Source organism: Anomaloglossus baeobatrachus, chromosome 2 (assembly GCF_048569485.1).
Source record: "Anomaloglossus baeobatrachus isolate aAnoBae1 chromosome 2, aAnoBae1.hap1, whole genome shotgun sequence".
Taxonomy (NCBI): domain Eukaryota; kingdom Metazoa; phylum Chordata; class Amphibia; order Anura; family Aromobatidae; genus Anomaloglossus; species Anomaloglossus baeobatrachus.
The window spans coordinates 3,949,994-3,967,378 of NC_134354.1; the positions used below are offsets into that span (position 1 = coordinate 3,949,994).

General features: G+C 54.3%; 1 protein-coding gene across 2 annotated transcripts in view; it reads left to right on the forward strand.

Annotated features, from left to right (window-relative positions):
- Positions 1-17,385, forward strand: part of LOC142280557 (Fc receptor-like protein 5) — a 283,892-nt gene that overhangs the window by 108,684 nt on the left and 157,823 nt on the right. The window contains exon 4 of one of the 2 annotated variants that reach the window (XM_075332750.1): positions 10,565-10,810. The exons of the other annotated variant lie outside the window; for it this stretch is intronic. Coding sequence (XP_075188865.1) covers positions 10,565-10,810 — 246 coding nt within the window. The remainder of the gene's footprint in view (positions 1-10,564; positions 10,811-17,385) is intronic. 2 annotated transcript variants of the gene reach the window in all.

Sequence of the window (17,385 nt, forward strand, 5' to 3'; positions counted from 1 at the left end):
TGGGAGCGCAGGGTGCAGGGATCAGGTACTCACTGCGGGTAGTCGTGGTGTTGGATGAGGTGGAGAAAGTAGACACTCACACTGTGGGAAAACCAAAGTCTCTGAGTGCCGCTGCTGCTGCCGGGAGCCCGTCCAAGTACCCGGTCCCACCAGTGTCACTTAGTGATCCGGAGCCTGCTTCCATGCACTGTTTTGTGTATGTGTGGGTCCCTATAGCTTGAAGCTGTAAGGGCCAGTTCTTCAGTTTTTTAGTGAGGTCTTGATCCTAAGCGCTGACACTTGGGACCTCAGTGGGTTGCTTTATGTGGAAAACTCTGTCCCCCGCGTTGTGCTGATGCCCACAGTCTCTGAGCTCTGGGAAGGTCCCTGAAGTCCCACTTCCTCTGCAGGTTAATTGCCAGGACATTGAATCGACATATGGCCTAGGGTCCTGTACTCCGTCGTGCTCGGTACCGGTCCGGTCAGCTTTGTTGGTCCCTCTCTGGTGCCTGTAGTCCCTCCTAGACCGCGTCTGTCGCACCCAAGACCGACGTCCCTGAACCCAGCCACCAACTCCTCTGGTCCCGGATCACTGTCTGCGATCCAACTTCTGCGTTTCTAGCTCCCTGGGAGCTCACACTCCAGCTTCTCTCACTTTGAAGGCTCTCACTACTCTGACTTGGTCCCTCATACCAGTCTGTCTGACCCCTAGGTGGGTGGCCCTGTTCCAGCTAGACCAACCCACTGGTGTGTCTGACAGGTCATGGTGTGAGGTGTTGATTGGGGTTTCTGGTGCTGATGGAGGTGACACCAGTTTCTGGGAACTTGGAACCATTGGGAATAGGTCGTGTACCCTGGGGAAAAAGGATACAGTTCCCTGTAGCACCCTGATGTACTCAGGGGCACTACACATAGTATTGCCCATGAACCCGCCTATGTCTATCCTTTGTCCTCCAGACTCTGCCTGCACCTTCCATATTCCAGTGGTCTCCGGAACCAGCATGCACCAGTCTGCATCAGCTTATGCCTTCTACTCTACTTTCTACTCCAGCTCCTGGTCTTCTTCCTGTGGCACCAGCTGCCGTGGTATCGGGATCCCCGGGGCTTCCTTCTGGCGGTTACTTACCCTCGTTCTTTCACCTCCTGTGGTTGTGGTGAAGTCTCAGTAGCCGCTCGGCTCCGCTCCTCCGGGTCAGTGAATAGTATCTCGGATCAGTGGACCTACGTCCTCCTCATCTGGTTACATGGGTGTAACAATGATCACTGGTGGAGCCGCAGAGATCACAGCTCAGAGGGGCGATCTGTCCACAGGACGGCTATTAGTCATCTGCTTTACAAATCTGCACATTATGGAAAAGTTGCAAAAGAAACACATTATAAAAAGCAAGTTATGGTAAGACGCCAAGAAGGGGACACAGCGAGCAGTGGGAAAAAGCGCTCTGATCAGATGTGACCAAAGGAGAAATGTTGGGACTAAATGCAAAATGGTATACGGTATATGGCGGAAAACTAACCCTGCATGACCCTGAACACCCTCCCCACTGTCACACATGGTGGAGGCAGCATCTTGCTGGGGGGAGGCTTTCTTGAGCAGGGGCAGGGAAACCGGTCAGGGGTGATGGGAAGATGGAGGTAAATACAGGACAATCCTGGAGGAAAACCTGTCAAGTAGAGTTGAGCGCGGTTCGTGGTTCGAGGTTCTCCAGTTCTAGGCTCGAGTGATTTTGGGGCCTGTTCTAGATCGAACTAGAACTCGAGCTTTTTGCAAAAGCTCGATAGTTCTAGAAACGTTCGAGAACGGTTCTAGCAGCAAAAAACCAGCTAAATCCTAGCTTGGTTTCTGCTGTAATAGTGTAAGTCACTCTGTGAATCACACTATTATGAAATTTCAGTGTATAGTGTGCGTGAACAGCGCCTTCAGATCACTGCTGTTTCTATAATGGCGATCGCCATTTTTTTTTTTTTTTCCTTGTCTTCCTTCCCTAAGCGCGCGTGTAGTGGGGCGGGCCAGCATGTCAGCCAATCCCAGACACACACACAGCTAAGTGGCCAGAGAAGCAACGGCATGTGTGATAGGATGTCCATGTCACATGTCCCTGCATTATAAAAACGGACATTTTCCTCCAGGATGCCATTATCTCTTCTGCGTCTTTGGTGTCAGACATCAGTGTCGCAGCTCCGTCCTGAGTCCTATCGCCGATACAGCTGTATGCGCTCCATACACAGCGCTGGACAGCATAGGAATAGCACTTTCCATCAGTCCTTTTAAGGGCTCGTACCGGCAGGGTCAGAGCCATAGGTGACAGGTCCTGAAAACAGAGACAGCGTCTGTGTAGCCAAGGTCAGGGATTTCCTCGCTGCATTTCCCTATTAGGAGGGAATAGAAAGGCAGGCTTCCATTCCTCTACCCAGAGCCCCACAACCCTGGCACTGTACCCTCCTGTCCTCTGCACACTCCAACTCATTCTAACTAAGCCATTATACTAGCAAACACTCAGTGTACCTAGTGGCATCCTATCTGTGGCTATTGGACTTTGCTATAGTCACACTAGTGCAAAGACATTTGCAGCACGTCTGCCTGCATTGCACACTCCAACTCATTATAACTAAGCCATTATACTAGCAAACACTCAGTGTACCTAGTGGCATCCTATACGTGGCTATTGGACTTTGCTATAGTCCCACTAGTGCAAAGACATTTGCAGCACGTCTGCCTGCATTGCACACTCCAACTCATTATAACTAAGCCATTATACTAGCAAACACTCAGTGTACCTAGTGGCATCCTATACGTGGCTATTGGACTTTGCTATAGTCCCACTAGTGCAAAGACATTTGCAGCACCTCTGCCTGCATTGCACACTCCAACTCATTATAACTAAGCCATTATATTAGCAAACACTCAGTGTACCTAGTGGCATCCTATACGTGGCTATTGGACTTTGCTATAGTCACACTAGTGCAAAGACATTTGCAGAGCGCGTCTGCCTGCATTGCACACTCCAACTCATTATAACTAAGCCATTATACTAGCAATTTTTGCTGCCAGTTTAAGGGCCGTGGTTGCATTGTCAGGGATATTTATTCTTTATTATTCTGCTGTTAATAAAGCTAGACCACCGCTGCAATCTACACCACCTCTCAATTTTTACTACCACATTTTCAGTCCACAATCTTGTCGCAATCAACATGAGTGGCAAAATGACAGATGCTGGTGGAAAGGGGAAGAGGCGTGGTGGAAAAGGAAAAAAAGGTTTTGTCCGTGGGGAAGGTGGCAAAGCTCCATTATCATCTGCTGAAGATAGACCATCTACCAGCAAAAGTAAGATGTCTACTACTTACCGTGGACAATCCGATGTGCTCCCTTTGTTACGGACACGAACAACAGGAACAAAGGTAGATGATGGGCAAAAAAGGAAAATGCTTGAATGGATCTCAAGTGGTCCAACAAGTGCCCTCTCTGCCACTTCAAGTACCGCATCCAAAAAACACCAGTCCTCTGAGTTGTCATCCCAATCAAACTTGCTTTCTCCCAGCTCTGAAGTCTCCATCAGCCCTGCACAGTATGGTGGAACTGAGATGGCTGAGTCTGCAGAGCTGTTCAGTCACACTATAGCCTGGGAATCAGAGGTCTGCTCCCAAGCTACAGTGAGTACAGAACAGGAAATGGTCTGCAGTGATGCCCAGAACCTTTGTGACTCAGATTCAGGCCGTGAGGACCAAGTTTCTGAGCATAATGTTGACCCTTTGTCACAAACTGTAACACCTGTGGTTATAGACAATGAGGAACATACTGATGAAGATGAGACGCAGATACCCGATTGGGATGACAACTTAAATATTCCGTCAGGGCAAGAAGAGGCTCGGTCTGAGGGGGAGGGGAGTGCAAACACAACAATTGATGATGACGTTCTAGATCCCACCTACTGTCAACCCCCAGTCAGGCACTCGAGGAGGTCAACAGAGGCGGTGGAGGAGGATGCAACCGACGACGAAGTTACCTTGCGCCTTCCTGGACAGAGTCGGAGCACTGGTAGCACGTCTACAACTGCATCCTCAGCCACCACTCTGCCTATGAGCATTATTCGGGGTGGATCAACAGGTCGCATGGCCTCTAAGCCTTGCCTAGCCTGGTCCTTTTTTCACATCGAAAAAGATCGCCCAACTCATGTGATATGTAACATTTGTCATGATTCTCTTAGTAGAGGTCAAAAGCTCAGCAGTTTGACAACTTCTTCCATGAATCGTCACATGAATAAATATCATAAGTCCCGGTGGGAAGCTCACCGTGCTGCAATGCGGCCTAGCGGAGCGAACCATCCACCGCCCGCCCCTTCCACTGCATCCGCGCGCTCTTCATCTTCTAGGACTGTGGGGACAGCTGCCACACCTGTTTTTCCACGCAAAACTTCCACCACTGTAACCGCAACAGGCAGTTTGCTTGTAAGGTCGTCAGTTGGTTTGGAAGGGGAAACAAGTGAGTGTGTACAGCTCTCTCAGACATCGATAGCACCAACGTTGGATGAAGGCAACATCATGTCTCCGCCTGCACTTTCCTCACAAACCTGCATTTTTCAAGGGACACCCTACTCAACACCGTCTACACACAGCAGCCAGATCTCTGTCCCTCAGATGTGGTCAAATAAAAGGCCACTTCCTCCGACCCATGACAAAGCTAAGAGGTTGACTCTATCCCTCTGTAAGCTGTTGGCTACCGAAATGCTGCCTTTCCGCCTAGTGGACACACAGGATTTTAGAGACCTTATGTCTGTCGCTGTGCCCCAGTACCAGATGCCCAGTCGCCACTACTTCTCTAAGAAAGGTGTGCCTGCGCTACACCAGCATGTCGCACACAACATCACCGCTTCCTTGAGAAACTCTGTGTGTGATCGGGTGCATTTCACCACCGATACTTGGACCAGTAAGCATGGACAGGGACGTTACATGTCGCTGACTGGGCACTGGGTAACTATGGTGATAGATGGTGAAGGGTCTGCTGCACAAGTCTTGCCGTCCCCACGACTTGTGTGTCAATCCTCTGTCTGTCCAAGTTCCGCCACTGCTTCTGCATCCTCCACCTCATCTGGGTCCTCCACCTCCGCCCCAAGCCTGCCTGGTCAGGCCACCAGCGTTCTCACTGCGCAGAAGGAATCACGCACCCCTCATTACTATGCTGGCAGCAGAGCGCAACGGCATCAGGCGGTCTTTAGCTTGACATGTCTTGGGAATAAGAGTCACACAGCTGAGGAGTTGTGGTCAGCTTTGCGGTCCGAGTTTAATAAATGGTTGTCTCCACTCAAACTGCAGCCTGGTAAGGCCGTGTGCGACAATGCTGCAAACCTGGGTGCGGCCCTTCGCCTGGGCAAGGTGACACACGTACCTTGTATGGCTCACGTGTTGAACCTTGTCGTGCAGCAATTTTTAACACACTATCCCGGCCTAGATGGCCTTCTGAACAGGGCACGAAAACTGTCTGCTCACTTACGCCGTTCAAGCGCCGCAGCTGAGCGACTTGCATCGCTCCAGAAGTCTTTCGGCCTGCCGGTTCATCGCCTGAAATGCGATGTGGCGACACGCTGGAATTCAACTCTCCACATGTTACAGCGACTGTGGCAGCACCGCCGTGCCCTGGTGCAATACGTCATGACGTATAGCCTGGGCCAACGAGATGCAGAGGTGGGTCAGATCACCCTGATGGAGTGGTCTCAGATCAAGGACCTATGCACCCTTGTGCACAGTTTCGACATGGCGACGAATATGTTTAGCGCTGACAATGCCATTATCAGCATGACGATTCCAGTCATTTACATGCTGGAACACACGCTAAACACTATTCGGAGTCAGGTGGTGGGACAACAGGAAGGGGAGGAACTACAGGAGGATTCATATGCGCAAGGGACAACAACATCACCAAGGTCCAGACGTTCATCATTACCAACGCGGCAGGCATGGGACCATGGGGGACAGGGATCAACAAGGGCGCATGGTAGCAGGCGAAATGTTGAGGAAGGTGCAGGAGGACATGAAGAAATGGAGGACGAACTGTCCATGGACATGGAAGACTCAGCAGATGAGGGAGACCTTGGTCAAATTTCAGTTGAAAGAGGTTGGGGGGAGATGACAGAGGAAGAAAGAACGGTTAGCACCTCTATGCCACAAACACAGCGTGGACTTGGTCCGCATGGCTGCGCAAGACACATGAGTGCCTTTTTGTTGCACTACCTCCAACATGACAGTCGTATTGTCAAAATTAGAAGTGATGATGACTACTGGATTGCCACACTATTAGATCCCCGGTACAAGTCCAAATTTTGTGACATAATTCCAGCCATAGAAAGGGACGCACGTATGCAGGAGTATCAGCAGAAGCTGTTACTCGATCTTAGCTCGGCTTTTCCACCAAACAACCGTGCAGGTGCAGGGAGTGAATCTCCCAGTTGTAACTAGACAAACATGGGACGGTCTCGTCATCTTCAACAGTCTACCCGTACCAGCAGCACCGTATCTGGTGCTGGTAACAGCAATTTTATGGAATCTTTTCATAATTTTTTTAGACCCTCCTTTGCAAGGCCACCAGAGACAACAAGTCTGACACATAGTCAACGGCTGGAGAGGATGATACAGGAGTATCTCCAAATGAACATCGATGCCATGACTTTGCAAATGGAGCCTTGCTCCTTTTGGGCATCAAATCTAGAAAAATGGCCAGAGCTCTCCAGTTACGCCTTGGAGATTTTGTCGTGTCCAGCTGCCAGCGTTGTCTCTGAACGTGTCTTCAGTGCTGCTGGGTGTGTGCTGACAGATAAGCGCACGCGTCTGTCCAGTGACAATGTGGACAGACTAACGTTCATCAAAATGAACAAGTCATGGATCCAGAAGGAATTTACTACCCCTGTGTCATCCTGGGGAGAGTAAATGCTTGTGGATTTGGAATGTGCTTGATGCAAATCTAGCTGTGAAGTGTACAACTAGGGCACAAGTGCTGCCACTGAAGGGGTGGGTGTGTGTGGGGCACAATTTTTGGAAAAAAGGGAGACTCCGCTTGGAGTAACCCTTGCTTGCTGTGTTTTTTAAAAGAAGCCAAGATGAACAGAGCTGGGATCAGGAAAGACTTTGCTACCTACCCCGGTGTCATCCTGGGGACGGATAAGAATGGCGTATTTTTGAATGTGCTTGATGCAAATCTAGCTGTGAAGTGTACAACTGGGGCACAACTGCTGCCACTGAAGGGGTGGGTGTGTGTGGGGCCCAATTTTTGGAAAAAATGGGAGACTCCGCTTGGAGTCACCTTGCGGTGTTTTGCATGATTTTAGAAGGGCGTGCCATGCCTATATCTGTGTCTCCTCCTCTTTTTCCTTGTCCTGCTCTTTTGTTTTCGCATGAGTATATGTCCTTGTCACTTTCCCATGTGTTTGTGTTGTGTTGTGAGTTGTTTGTCACCTTTTGGACACCTTTGAGGGTGTTTTCTAGGTGTTTTTCTGTGTTTGTGATTGCCTGCCATTGTTTCCTATTGGCTCGAGTTCGGTTCGTCGAACGTTCGACGAGCCGAACTCGAACGGGACCTCCGTTCGGCGAACCGACCTCGAGCCGAACCGCGACCGGTTCGCTCATCTCTACTGTTAAGGCCCTGTCACACACAGAGATAAATCTTTGGCAGATCTGTGGTTGCAGTGAAATCATGGACATATTGTTCTATTTATACACAGCCACAAACCTGCCACTGATTGTCCACAATTTCACTGCAACCACAGATCTGCCGCAGATTTATCTCTGTGTGTGACAGTGCCTTTAGTGGCTGCAGAAAACCTGAGACCGGGCACGTAGGTTCACCTTTCAGCAGGACAACGACCCTCATCATCCCGCACAGCCACAATGGAGGCTTCAGATCAGAGCATATTCCTGTGTGTGAGCGGTCACAGTCCAGACCCAAATCCACCGAGAATGTGTGACAAGACGAGAAAATCACCGATCACAGACGTCTCCAGCCAATCTCACCGAGCGAGAGAAGAGGAAAATGTCACCTCCAGATGTGCAAAGCTGGAAAGACCCCAGAAGAGAGCGGAAGGTGGTCCCACAAAGTACTGACTCTGGGGGCTGAATACTAATTCAAGACAGAGAAAGGTGGTCCTGCAAGGTACTGACTCTGGGGGTTGAATACTAATACAAGACAGGGAAAGGTGGTCCTACAAAGTACTGACTCTGGGGGCTGAATACTAATTCAAGACAGAGAAAGGTGGTCCTGCAAGGTACTGACTCTGGGGGATGAATACTAATACAAGACAGGGAAAGGTGGTCCCACAAAGTACTGACTCTGGGGGCTGAATACTAATTCAAGACAGAGAAAGGTGGTCCTGCAAGGTACTGACTCTGGGGGATGAATACTAATACAAGACAGAGAAAGGTGGTCCTGCAAGGTACTGACTCTGGGGGATGAATACTAATACAAGACAGGGAAAGGTGGTCCCACAAAGTACTGACTCTGGGGGCTGAATACTAATGCAAGACAGAGAAAGGTGGTCCTGCAAGGTACTGACTCTGGGGGATGAATACTAATACAAGACAGGGAAGGTGGTCCTACAAAGTACTGACTCCGGGGAGTGAATACAAATGCACCACACAATTTATGTGTATAAACTCTTTAGAATTCCAGGAATCGTTTTCCCTCACTCGTCACAGATTCTTGTACTCGGTGTCAGGGAAAATCCCATTAAGGCCTCCGACACACATCCGTTAAAATCACACACGTGTAATACGGGTCGTTTTTCAGGTCCGTGATCCGTTTTTATGTCCGTTTTTATGGTACGTGTGGCATCCGTGTGAACAGCGTATGCTAGCCGTGTGTGCGTGGGGAATGTCTGTGTGTGCGTGTGGAATGGCTGTGTATGCGTACGTGTAATGTCCGTGTGAAATGACCCGTGTGTGATTCTCAATGTCATTGATACATGTCGGCTGACAGCAGACAGTGTCGCGCGATGAGAATGAACTTGGGTGAACTTCACCCGACTTCATTGTCATACCGCGGCTCTGTCTGGGTGTCGCGTATTGATTAGCGGTCACCCGTGAAGGACTCACGGGTGACCGCTAATCCCCTGAGTGACAGATTAGCGCTGCCGTCACTCAGGTGTCCCGCGGCCAGCTGGATCCTCCACCCGAGACCGCAACTCACCTTTGACTTCATCGCTGTCACTCGGGCGACTTGCTGTCACAGTTGGAAGATCAAGCGGTGACCACGAGTAACCTGAGTGACAGCACAGCTGATCGCGATACTCACCTCAGTTGCTGCGTGGAGCTGTTAGGAGCGGCGGTGTCTTCTGCAGCTCCTGTCACCTTCATGTAGCAGAGCTGGAAGCGAAGTGGGACCTCCGTGGATTACGCCAGACATGGATGGGTTTTTGGGGGTTAATAAAGTGGTGAACGAGGGTATTTGTTAGTGTTTTTTATTGCAAATAAAGGATTTTTTGTTGTGTGTGTTTATTAACTTTAAATTACAGGTTAATCATTGGGAGTTTCTCATAGATGCCTGCAATAATTAATCTAGGATTTAGTGGCAGCTATGGGCTGCCATTAACTCCTTATTACCCCGATTGCCAACGCACCAGGGCAATTTGGGAAGAGCCGGGTAGAGTCCCAGAACTGACACATCTAATGGATGTGGCTATGCTGGACGGCTGTTGGCTGATATTGTTAGGCTGGGGGGCTCCCCATAACGTGGAGCTCCCCATCCTGAGAATACCAGCGTTCAGCCGTGTGGCTTTACCCTGGCTGGTATCAAAATGGGGGGACCGCATGTCGTTTTTTTAAATTAATTATTTATTTATTTTACTGCTCGATATTGCCACGCCCAATGGCGGCTGTGGTTGGGTGCAGTGAGACAGCTGTCACTCAGCGTGGGGGCGTGTCTCACTGCAACCAATCATAGGCGCCGGTGGGCGGGGAAAGCAGGGAATACGAGATTGATTAATGAGCGGCCGGCTTTTTCAAAATAGTAAAAGCCGCCGGAGCAGTGTGAACGTCGTGCAGCGCCGCGCCGGTGATCGGGGATCGGTAAGTATGAGAGAGGGGGGAGACTGACCGACAGACAGAGAGAGACCGACCGACGGACTGAGAGAGGGACCGACCGACACAGAGAGACCGACCGACATAGACAGGAAAAGAAAGAATGGCCGACATCGCTACAAAAAAGCACACATCATACACGGAGCATACAGAGATGCATCCGTGTCACGTACGTGTGCTCACCAAACCATTGACTTTCATGGTGACCGTGTGTGCGTGTTCCGTGCAGGAAACGGACATGCTTATGTGCAAAACGGAAACACATATGGATCACGGACACTATGAAATAACGCACGTGTGACCTCAAACATAGATTAACATTGGTGCATGTTTGTCCGTGTCTCCGGTATATACGGAAACGGACAAAACACGCATGTGTTTCACGGATGTGTGTCGGAGGCCTAAGATACATTCAGGATTGTGGGTGTGACGTGAAAATATGTGGAGAAGGTGACGGGGAGATGACAGCGAGTGCAGAGAGTCCGGACTGGCGAGCACTGACTGTTTTCTTCTTTCTTTTCTCCTCTAGTTCCGGTATCGGATCCCGTCCTGAAGGTTCGGTGTCTCCGTGATGGCATCCTGGAGATGTTCTGCTCCGTGGAGAATGGATCTGATCCCCTCTTCTCTCTGTCTGTGAATGGAACAAGTCTGGTGGTAAATGACAAAAAAGAGATTAATGTCACAACGTCGTCACCAGGACCGTGGGACGTCCAATGTTCTGTGGGAAACAGTCTGCTGTGGAAGAAAACCAACGTGATGTCCCCGGCCTGCACAGGTGACTTCAGTGTCAGGGATTCTCCTCGCGTCTGTGTGGGGTTTCTCCACCTTATTGTCGGGTCTTCTCTCTGGTGTCAGGACTTGTGCACCGGGGAGCAGCTCCTGAGCACCGGGCAGCACCTCCTGAGCACCGGGCAGCCCCTCCTGAGCACTGGGCAGCACCTCCTGAGCACCGGGCAGCAGCCCCTGAGCACCGGGCAGCAGCTCCTGAGCACCGAACAGCAGCTCCTGAGCACGGGGCAGCAACTCCTGAGCACCGGGCAGCAACTCCTGAGCACCGGGCAGCAGAACTCCTGGGCACGGGGCAGCAGGTCCTGAGCACCGGGCAGCAGCTCCTGAGCACCAGGCAGCAGCTCCTAAGCTCCGGGCAGCAGCTCCTGAGCACCGGGCAGCAGAACTCCTGGGCACCGGGCAGCAGCTCCTGAGCACCGGGCAGCAGCTCCTGAGCACCGGGCAGCAGCTCCTGAGCACCGGGCAGCAGCTCATGAGCACCGGGCAGCAGCTCCTGAGCACCGAGCAGCACCTCCTGAGCACCGGGCAGTAGCTCCTGAGCACGGGGCAGCAGATCCAGAGCACGGGACAGTGTGACGCCCTGGGCAAGCCAGGGGTCACAGGTCACAACAACATACACACACACCCCACATTCCCTGCAGGTACACCAGCTAACCTACAAATCCTTGTTGCCTTCCTCCAGGGGCTGGTGTCCACACCAGGGGGTGGAGCCAGGCGGTTGGTGTCCGCCCACCTAGGAGGTCACAGCCCTGGAGGCGGGAAGTACCAGGCAGTCCAGTGAGGGACAGGGAGCAGTTAGCTCAGGGAAGAGCTAGAGTTGAGCCCAGGCAGGGCAAGTGTGAAGTCTAGCTGAGGGCTAGAGCGGAGTAACGAACCAAGTGAAAGGAGAAACAACAGAGTGTAGCTCAGGAGGGAGCTAGAGTGAAGTGAAACAGCAGTGAAAGTGACAGCAAGCCTGAAGTTGGTCTGTGGCTGTGTGCCCAGACGGAGTCAGCAAGGTCAGCAGACGGCGGTGAAGGTCTGCAGTGGGACTGTCTGGAGGTTACTGGAAGGACCCCGTTGGCTGTGAGCCCGGTGGTCTGGAGCGGATACAAAGGGTGAGTGAGTACCTTCGTGCCGCAAGGCACAGCGCTGCCCCTGCGCCCCTGCACCCCACTGGGCCCCGGGATCACCAACCCCTACCCACGGAGGGACAACACAACAACTGGCTGCTCCGCCTCACCATCCCCGGGACCTCCACATTGAGCGTACACCACCGCTGCTCTATCACCACAACCGTGGGTGGCGTCACGGACATTATCCCAACACCCCACATCCCCCTTTCACTCACGGGCGAGGAGCGCCGCTAGAGAAACCCCCGGGATCCGGCCCACGGCTCGAGCCACCACTGAGCAGCCGCCGGACCCGAGCAGAAGGGGTGAGCGCGGTGTGCTGACACCCTCCTCCCCGCCCGCGACAACTTGGCGTCACGAACAGGATCCTACCGCTCTGCCGTTTGGTAGAAGTGCGCCTTGTTACCGCCGGAGGTATCCGGCAGAAAAATTGCAGAAGCCGCCATCTTTGGCGCGAAAAGTTCCCGCTCGAGCGTCTTCTCGAGCAGTAGAGGCGCGAAGGCCAAGACCCCGCCCCGAAAGAGGAGGGGCCGGAAAGAGCTAAGGGGGACGCGATGGCGGCTGGCCACATGTAGCTGCGGCTATAAAAGCAGGGACGCCAGGACTCTGCAAACATACCGTTCCTGGAAGCAAAAAGAGAAGCCATCATGTGGATGCCGTCCCGCGACACCGTAGCCCCCGCGCCTGGAACCGCGGCGTGGGTGGAAATCCGAACCGCGCAGCTCTACCAAAGGCTGCAGGTCAGGATGCAGCTCCTCCTGGAGGAGTGGGAGGCCGACATGGCGGACGTTGTAGCCACCGTGCGGAGACGCGAGGAGGAAGCGGAGAAAGGGAGGGTGAGTGACCCACGTCCCGAAGCCCTTGAGGGGCCGGTCATCGCGGCTGTGGGGCCCGGTCCAAGCCCTCTCCCCCCGTTACCTCCCTCGCCACCCGTCCCGGAGGCCGTGACCCCGCCACTAGGCCTGCTACCACCGCAACCGGTAGCAGTACCCAGCGTCCCCGCCCAAGCGGGCCGACCTGTAGCCGGAGCCCGCGGCACACCGGAGGTGTTACCGTGGAAGACGCCGAAAGTGGAACCGGAGGCATCCCATGAAACATCCCCCGAGCCGGAGCAGATGACCAGTTCCGAGCGGAAGGCCCGGCAGCGGAAAGCCCCTATGCCCATCCCCCACACCTCGGCTGAGGCAGCGCCGGGTTGTTGCTGCAAGGCAGCGCCTAAGGCCATGACACCGCGGGATACGCCGCCCACCTTCCTGACGGTGGGTAACGTTCTGGATGTCCCGCAGGGCCCGACCCGTGCGCCGGCGCCGGCAGCAGCGCCGTATTGGGATAGGGCGCCGGTACCGCTGGGCCTGGAGATCGCCGAGAGGGAGCGGAAGAAGGCCGAACTGGTGGCCAGAGCGATCCGGGAGAAAGAACACCTCCGACAGGCAACTTCCCGTGCCCGAGGACCGTTGTACGTGGGGCAGGTGAGGCGGTTTGATGTCCGCCGGGGCTACGGATTCATATACGAACCGGGCCTGGAGGCCGAAGTTTTTGTAGCCCGGCGGGACGTGAATGCCCACCTGCCTGAGGAGCATCCTGGCCGTAATCTGATGCCGGGAGATATTGTCCAGTACACGCGGTTCTTTGGGGAGCGGGGGTGGTTTGCGCTGGACGCTACATTGAAGGGCAGCCCAGAGGCCCGAGCAAGCGCCGCGCCCCCTCCCTTGGAAGGAGCACTGGAGCCTGGAAGTCCGGAGTAGGGCAGTGGATGCCCGCAGCACCGTCCCCGTTGGGACCAGTACCGAGTTAAGTTTGTTTGTTTGTTTGGAAAAGATGATAAGTGAAATTACCGAAGAAGTTACCTGATTTATTGTGATTAGCAACCGGCTGGAGCCGGCACCGTTGTCCCCGTGGGGACCGTTTAAAAATGCATGGGAACTATCCATGGACAAGCCCGTGAACTTGCAGGGCAACCACAAACGTTAGTGGCTTGTAAATATGTTGGGTACCGTTACCGTTTCCGCAGGCCACCTCCGGAGAGGCAGGTTGGAGGGAGGGCCCTGAGCAGAGCAGGCTGGGGCCCAGCCACCAAAAGGACCGGTGGCTACCCTCTGGAGGGAAGGACAGATCCCGCTCGGGAAGCGTGTGCTGGACTGTGGGTCAAGGGGTGCTGCCTGGGTTTTAGGGGCAGCATCAGGGCCAGGTTGCTTGGGTGGGAGAGAGCGGAAACCGTAACCGTACACCGTTGCAACGTTGAAGTGATGTGCCTCCCGTTTTGGGAAGAGTTATTATTAAAAATGTATTCTACCGTATTATGTTATACCTTTTACCTTACAGAAAAAAAAAAAGGAAAATAAAACCGGTGTTGGACGGGCAGCCCGAGGACGGTCTGCGTTTTGCTAAGGGGGAATGTGACGCCCTGGGCAAGCCAGGGGTCACAGGTCACAACAACATACACACACACCCCACATTCCCTGCAGGTACACCAGCTAACCTACAAATCCTTGTTGCCTTCCTCCAGGGGCTGGTGTCCACACCAGGGGGTGGAGCCAGGCGGTTGGTGTCCGCCCACCTAGGAGGTCACAGCCCTGGAGGCGGGAAGTACCAGGCAGTCCAGTGAGGGACAGGGAGCAGTTAGCTCAGGGAAGAGCTAGAGTTGAGCCCAGGCAGGGCAAGTGTGAAGTCTAGCTGAGGGCTAGAGCGGAGTAACGAACCAAGTGAAAGGAGAAACAACAGAGTGTAGCTCAGGAGGGAGCTAGAGTGAAGTGAAACAGTAGTGAAGTGACAGCAAGCCTGAAGTTGGTCTGTGGCTGTGTGCCCAGACGGAGTCAGCAAGGTCAGCAGACGGCGGTGAAGGTCTGCAGTGGGACTGTCTGGAGGTTACTGGAAGGACCCCGTTGGCTGTGTGCCCGGTGGTCTGGAGCGGATACAAAGGGCAGTCAGCACCAGAGCAGGGGCTTTTCGGATCCCAGCAAGGCTTTGAGTCGCTGTAAATTGCTAAATCCGTTAGTGAAGGGGACGTAGATCTCACAACAAGCAAGTCCTGATTGACGGCAAAGGTCCAACCACAACGGGGAAACACCGCCACCGCCAAGGCACCAGTTTCCCAGGGCCGGCGCCTGCGGGCAAAGTGTGGAGCTCCTCCGGCCCAGATTGCAGTCGGGGAGCGGGTAACCGGTGGGAATCCATCGCTACCAAACAAACATTTCAAGGGTGCAGGGAAGAGACCGTCACCGCTAACTGCAGGGAACCGCAGCACCGTGAACCGTCCGAGGGACCCGTCCAACCAGCCATTTGTTTACCGAGAACTGTGTCGTGTTTACTGGCTGAGTGAGTACAGCGCTGCCCCTGCGCCCCTGCACCCCACTGGGCCCCGGGATCACCAACCCCTACCCACGGAGGGACAACACAACAACTGGCTGCTCCGCCTCACCATCCCCGGGACCTCCACATAGAGCAGCGGTGGTGTACGCTCAATCACCACAACCGTGGGTGGCGTCACGGACATTATCCCAACACCCCACATCCCCCTTTCACTCACGGGCGAGGAGCGCCGCTAGACAAACCCCCGGGATCCGGCCCACGGCTCGAGCCACCACTGAGCAGCCGCCGGACCCGAGCAGAAGGGGTGAGCGCGGTGTGCTGACACCCTCCTCCCCGCCCGCGACAGCAGCAGCTCCTGAGCACCGAGCAGCAGCTCCTGAGCACTAGGCAGCAGCTCCTGAGCACTAGGCAGCAGCTCCTGAGCACCAGGCAGCAGCTCCTGAGCACCAGGCAGCAGCTCCTGAGCACCGGGACGCAGCTCCTGAGCACCGGGACGCAGCTCCTGAGCACCGGGACGCAGCTCCTGAGCACCGGGACGCAGCTCCTGAGCACCGGGACGCAGCTCCTGAGCACCGGGACGCAGCTCCTGAGCACCGGGTAGCAGCTCCTGAGCACCGGGCAGCAGAACTCCTGGGCACGGGGCAGCAGCTCCTGAGCACCGGGCAGCAGAACTCCTGGGCACGGGGCAGCAGCTCCTGAGCACCAGGCAGCAGCTCCTGAGCACCAGGCAGCAGCTCCTAAGCTCCGGGCAGCAGAACTCCTGGGCACCGGGCAGCAGCTCCTGAGCACCGGGCAGCAGCTCCTGAGCACCGGGCAGCAGCTCCTGAGCACCGGGCAGCAGCTCCTGAGCACCGGGCAGCAGCTCCAGAGCACGGGGCAGCAGATCCAGAGCACGGGGCAGCAGCTCCAGAGCACCGAGCAGCAGCTCCAGAGCACCGAGCAGCAGCTCCTGAGCACTAGGCAGCAGCTCCTGAGCACTAGGCAGCAGCTCCTGAGCACTAGGCAGCAGCTCCTGAGCACTAGGCAGCAGCTCCTGAGCACCAGGCAGCAGCTCCTAAGCTCCGGGCAGCAGCTCCTGAGCACCGGGCAGCAGAACTCCTGGGCACCGGGCAGCAGAACTCCTGGGCACCGGGCAGCAGCTCCTGAGCACCGGGCAGCAGCTTCTGAGCACCGGGCAGCAGCTCCTGAGCACCGGGCAGCAGCTCCTGAGCACCGGGCAGCAGATGCTTAGCACCGGGCAGCAGATGCTTAGCACCAGGCAGCAGCTCATGATTACGGGGCAGCAGCTCCTGGGCACTGGGCAGCAGCTCCTGAGTAGAGATGAGCAAGCCTCTGAAGGCTCGAGTTCGGTTCGTCGAACAGAGGCCCCGTTCGACGAACGTTCGACGAACCGTTCGACGAACCTCTCGAACCCCATTGAAAACAATGGGTGGCAAACACAACCACATAAAAACACATAGGAAACACCTTCAAAGGTGTCCAAAAGGTGACAAACAACTCACAAAACAACACAAACACATGGGAAAGTGACAATGACATATACTCATGCGAAAACAAAAGAGCTGGACAAGGAAAAAGAGGAGGACACACAGATATATGAGTATATGCAAGGGAACATCGATGCCATGACTTTGCAACTGGAGCCCTGCTCCTTTTAGGCTTCCAATCTGGATAAATTGCCTGAGCTCGACACGTACGCCTTGGAGATCTTGTCGTGTCCAGCTGCCAGCGTTGTCTCTGAACGTGTCTTCAGTGCTGCTGGGTGTGTGCTGACAGATAAGCGCACGCGTCTGTCCAGTGACAATGTGGACAGACTAAGGGGTACTTTGCACGTTGCAACATCGCTAGCAAATGCTAGCGATGCCGAGCGCGATAGTCCCAGCCCCCGTCGCACATGCGATATGTAGTGCGAGCTGCTGTAGCGAACATTAACGCTATGGCAGCTTCACACACACATACCTGGTCGGCGACGTCGCTGTGACTGCCGAAGAATCCCTCCTTTAAGGGGGAGGTGTGTTCGGCGTCACAGCGACATCACTAATCAGCCGGCCAATAGAAGCGGAGGGACGGCGATGAGCGGAATGTAAACATCCCGCCCACCTCCTTCCTTCCGCATTGTCGGTGGAGGCAGGTAAGGAGA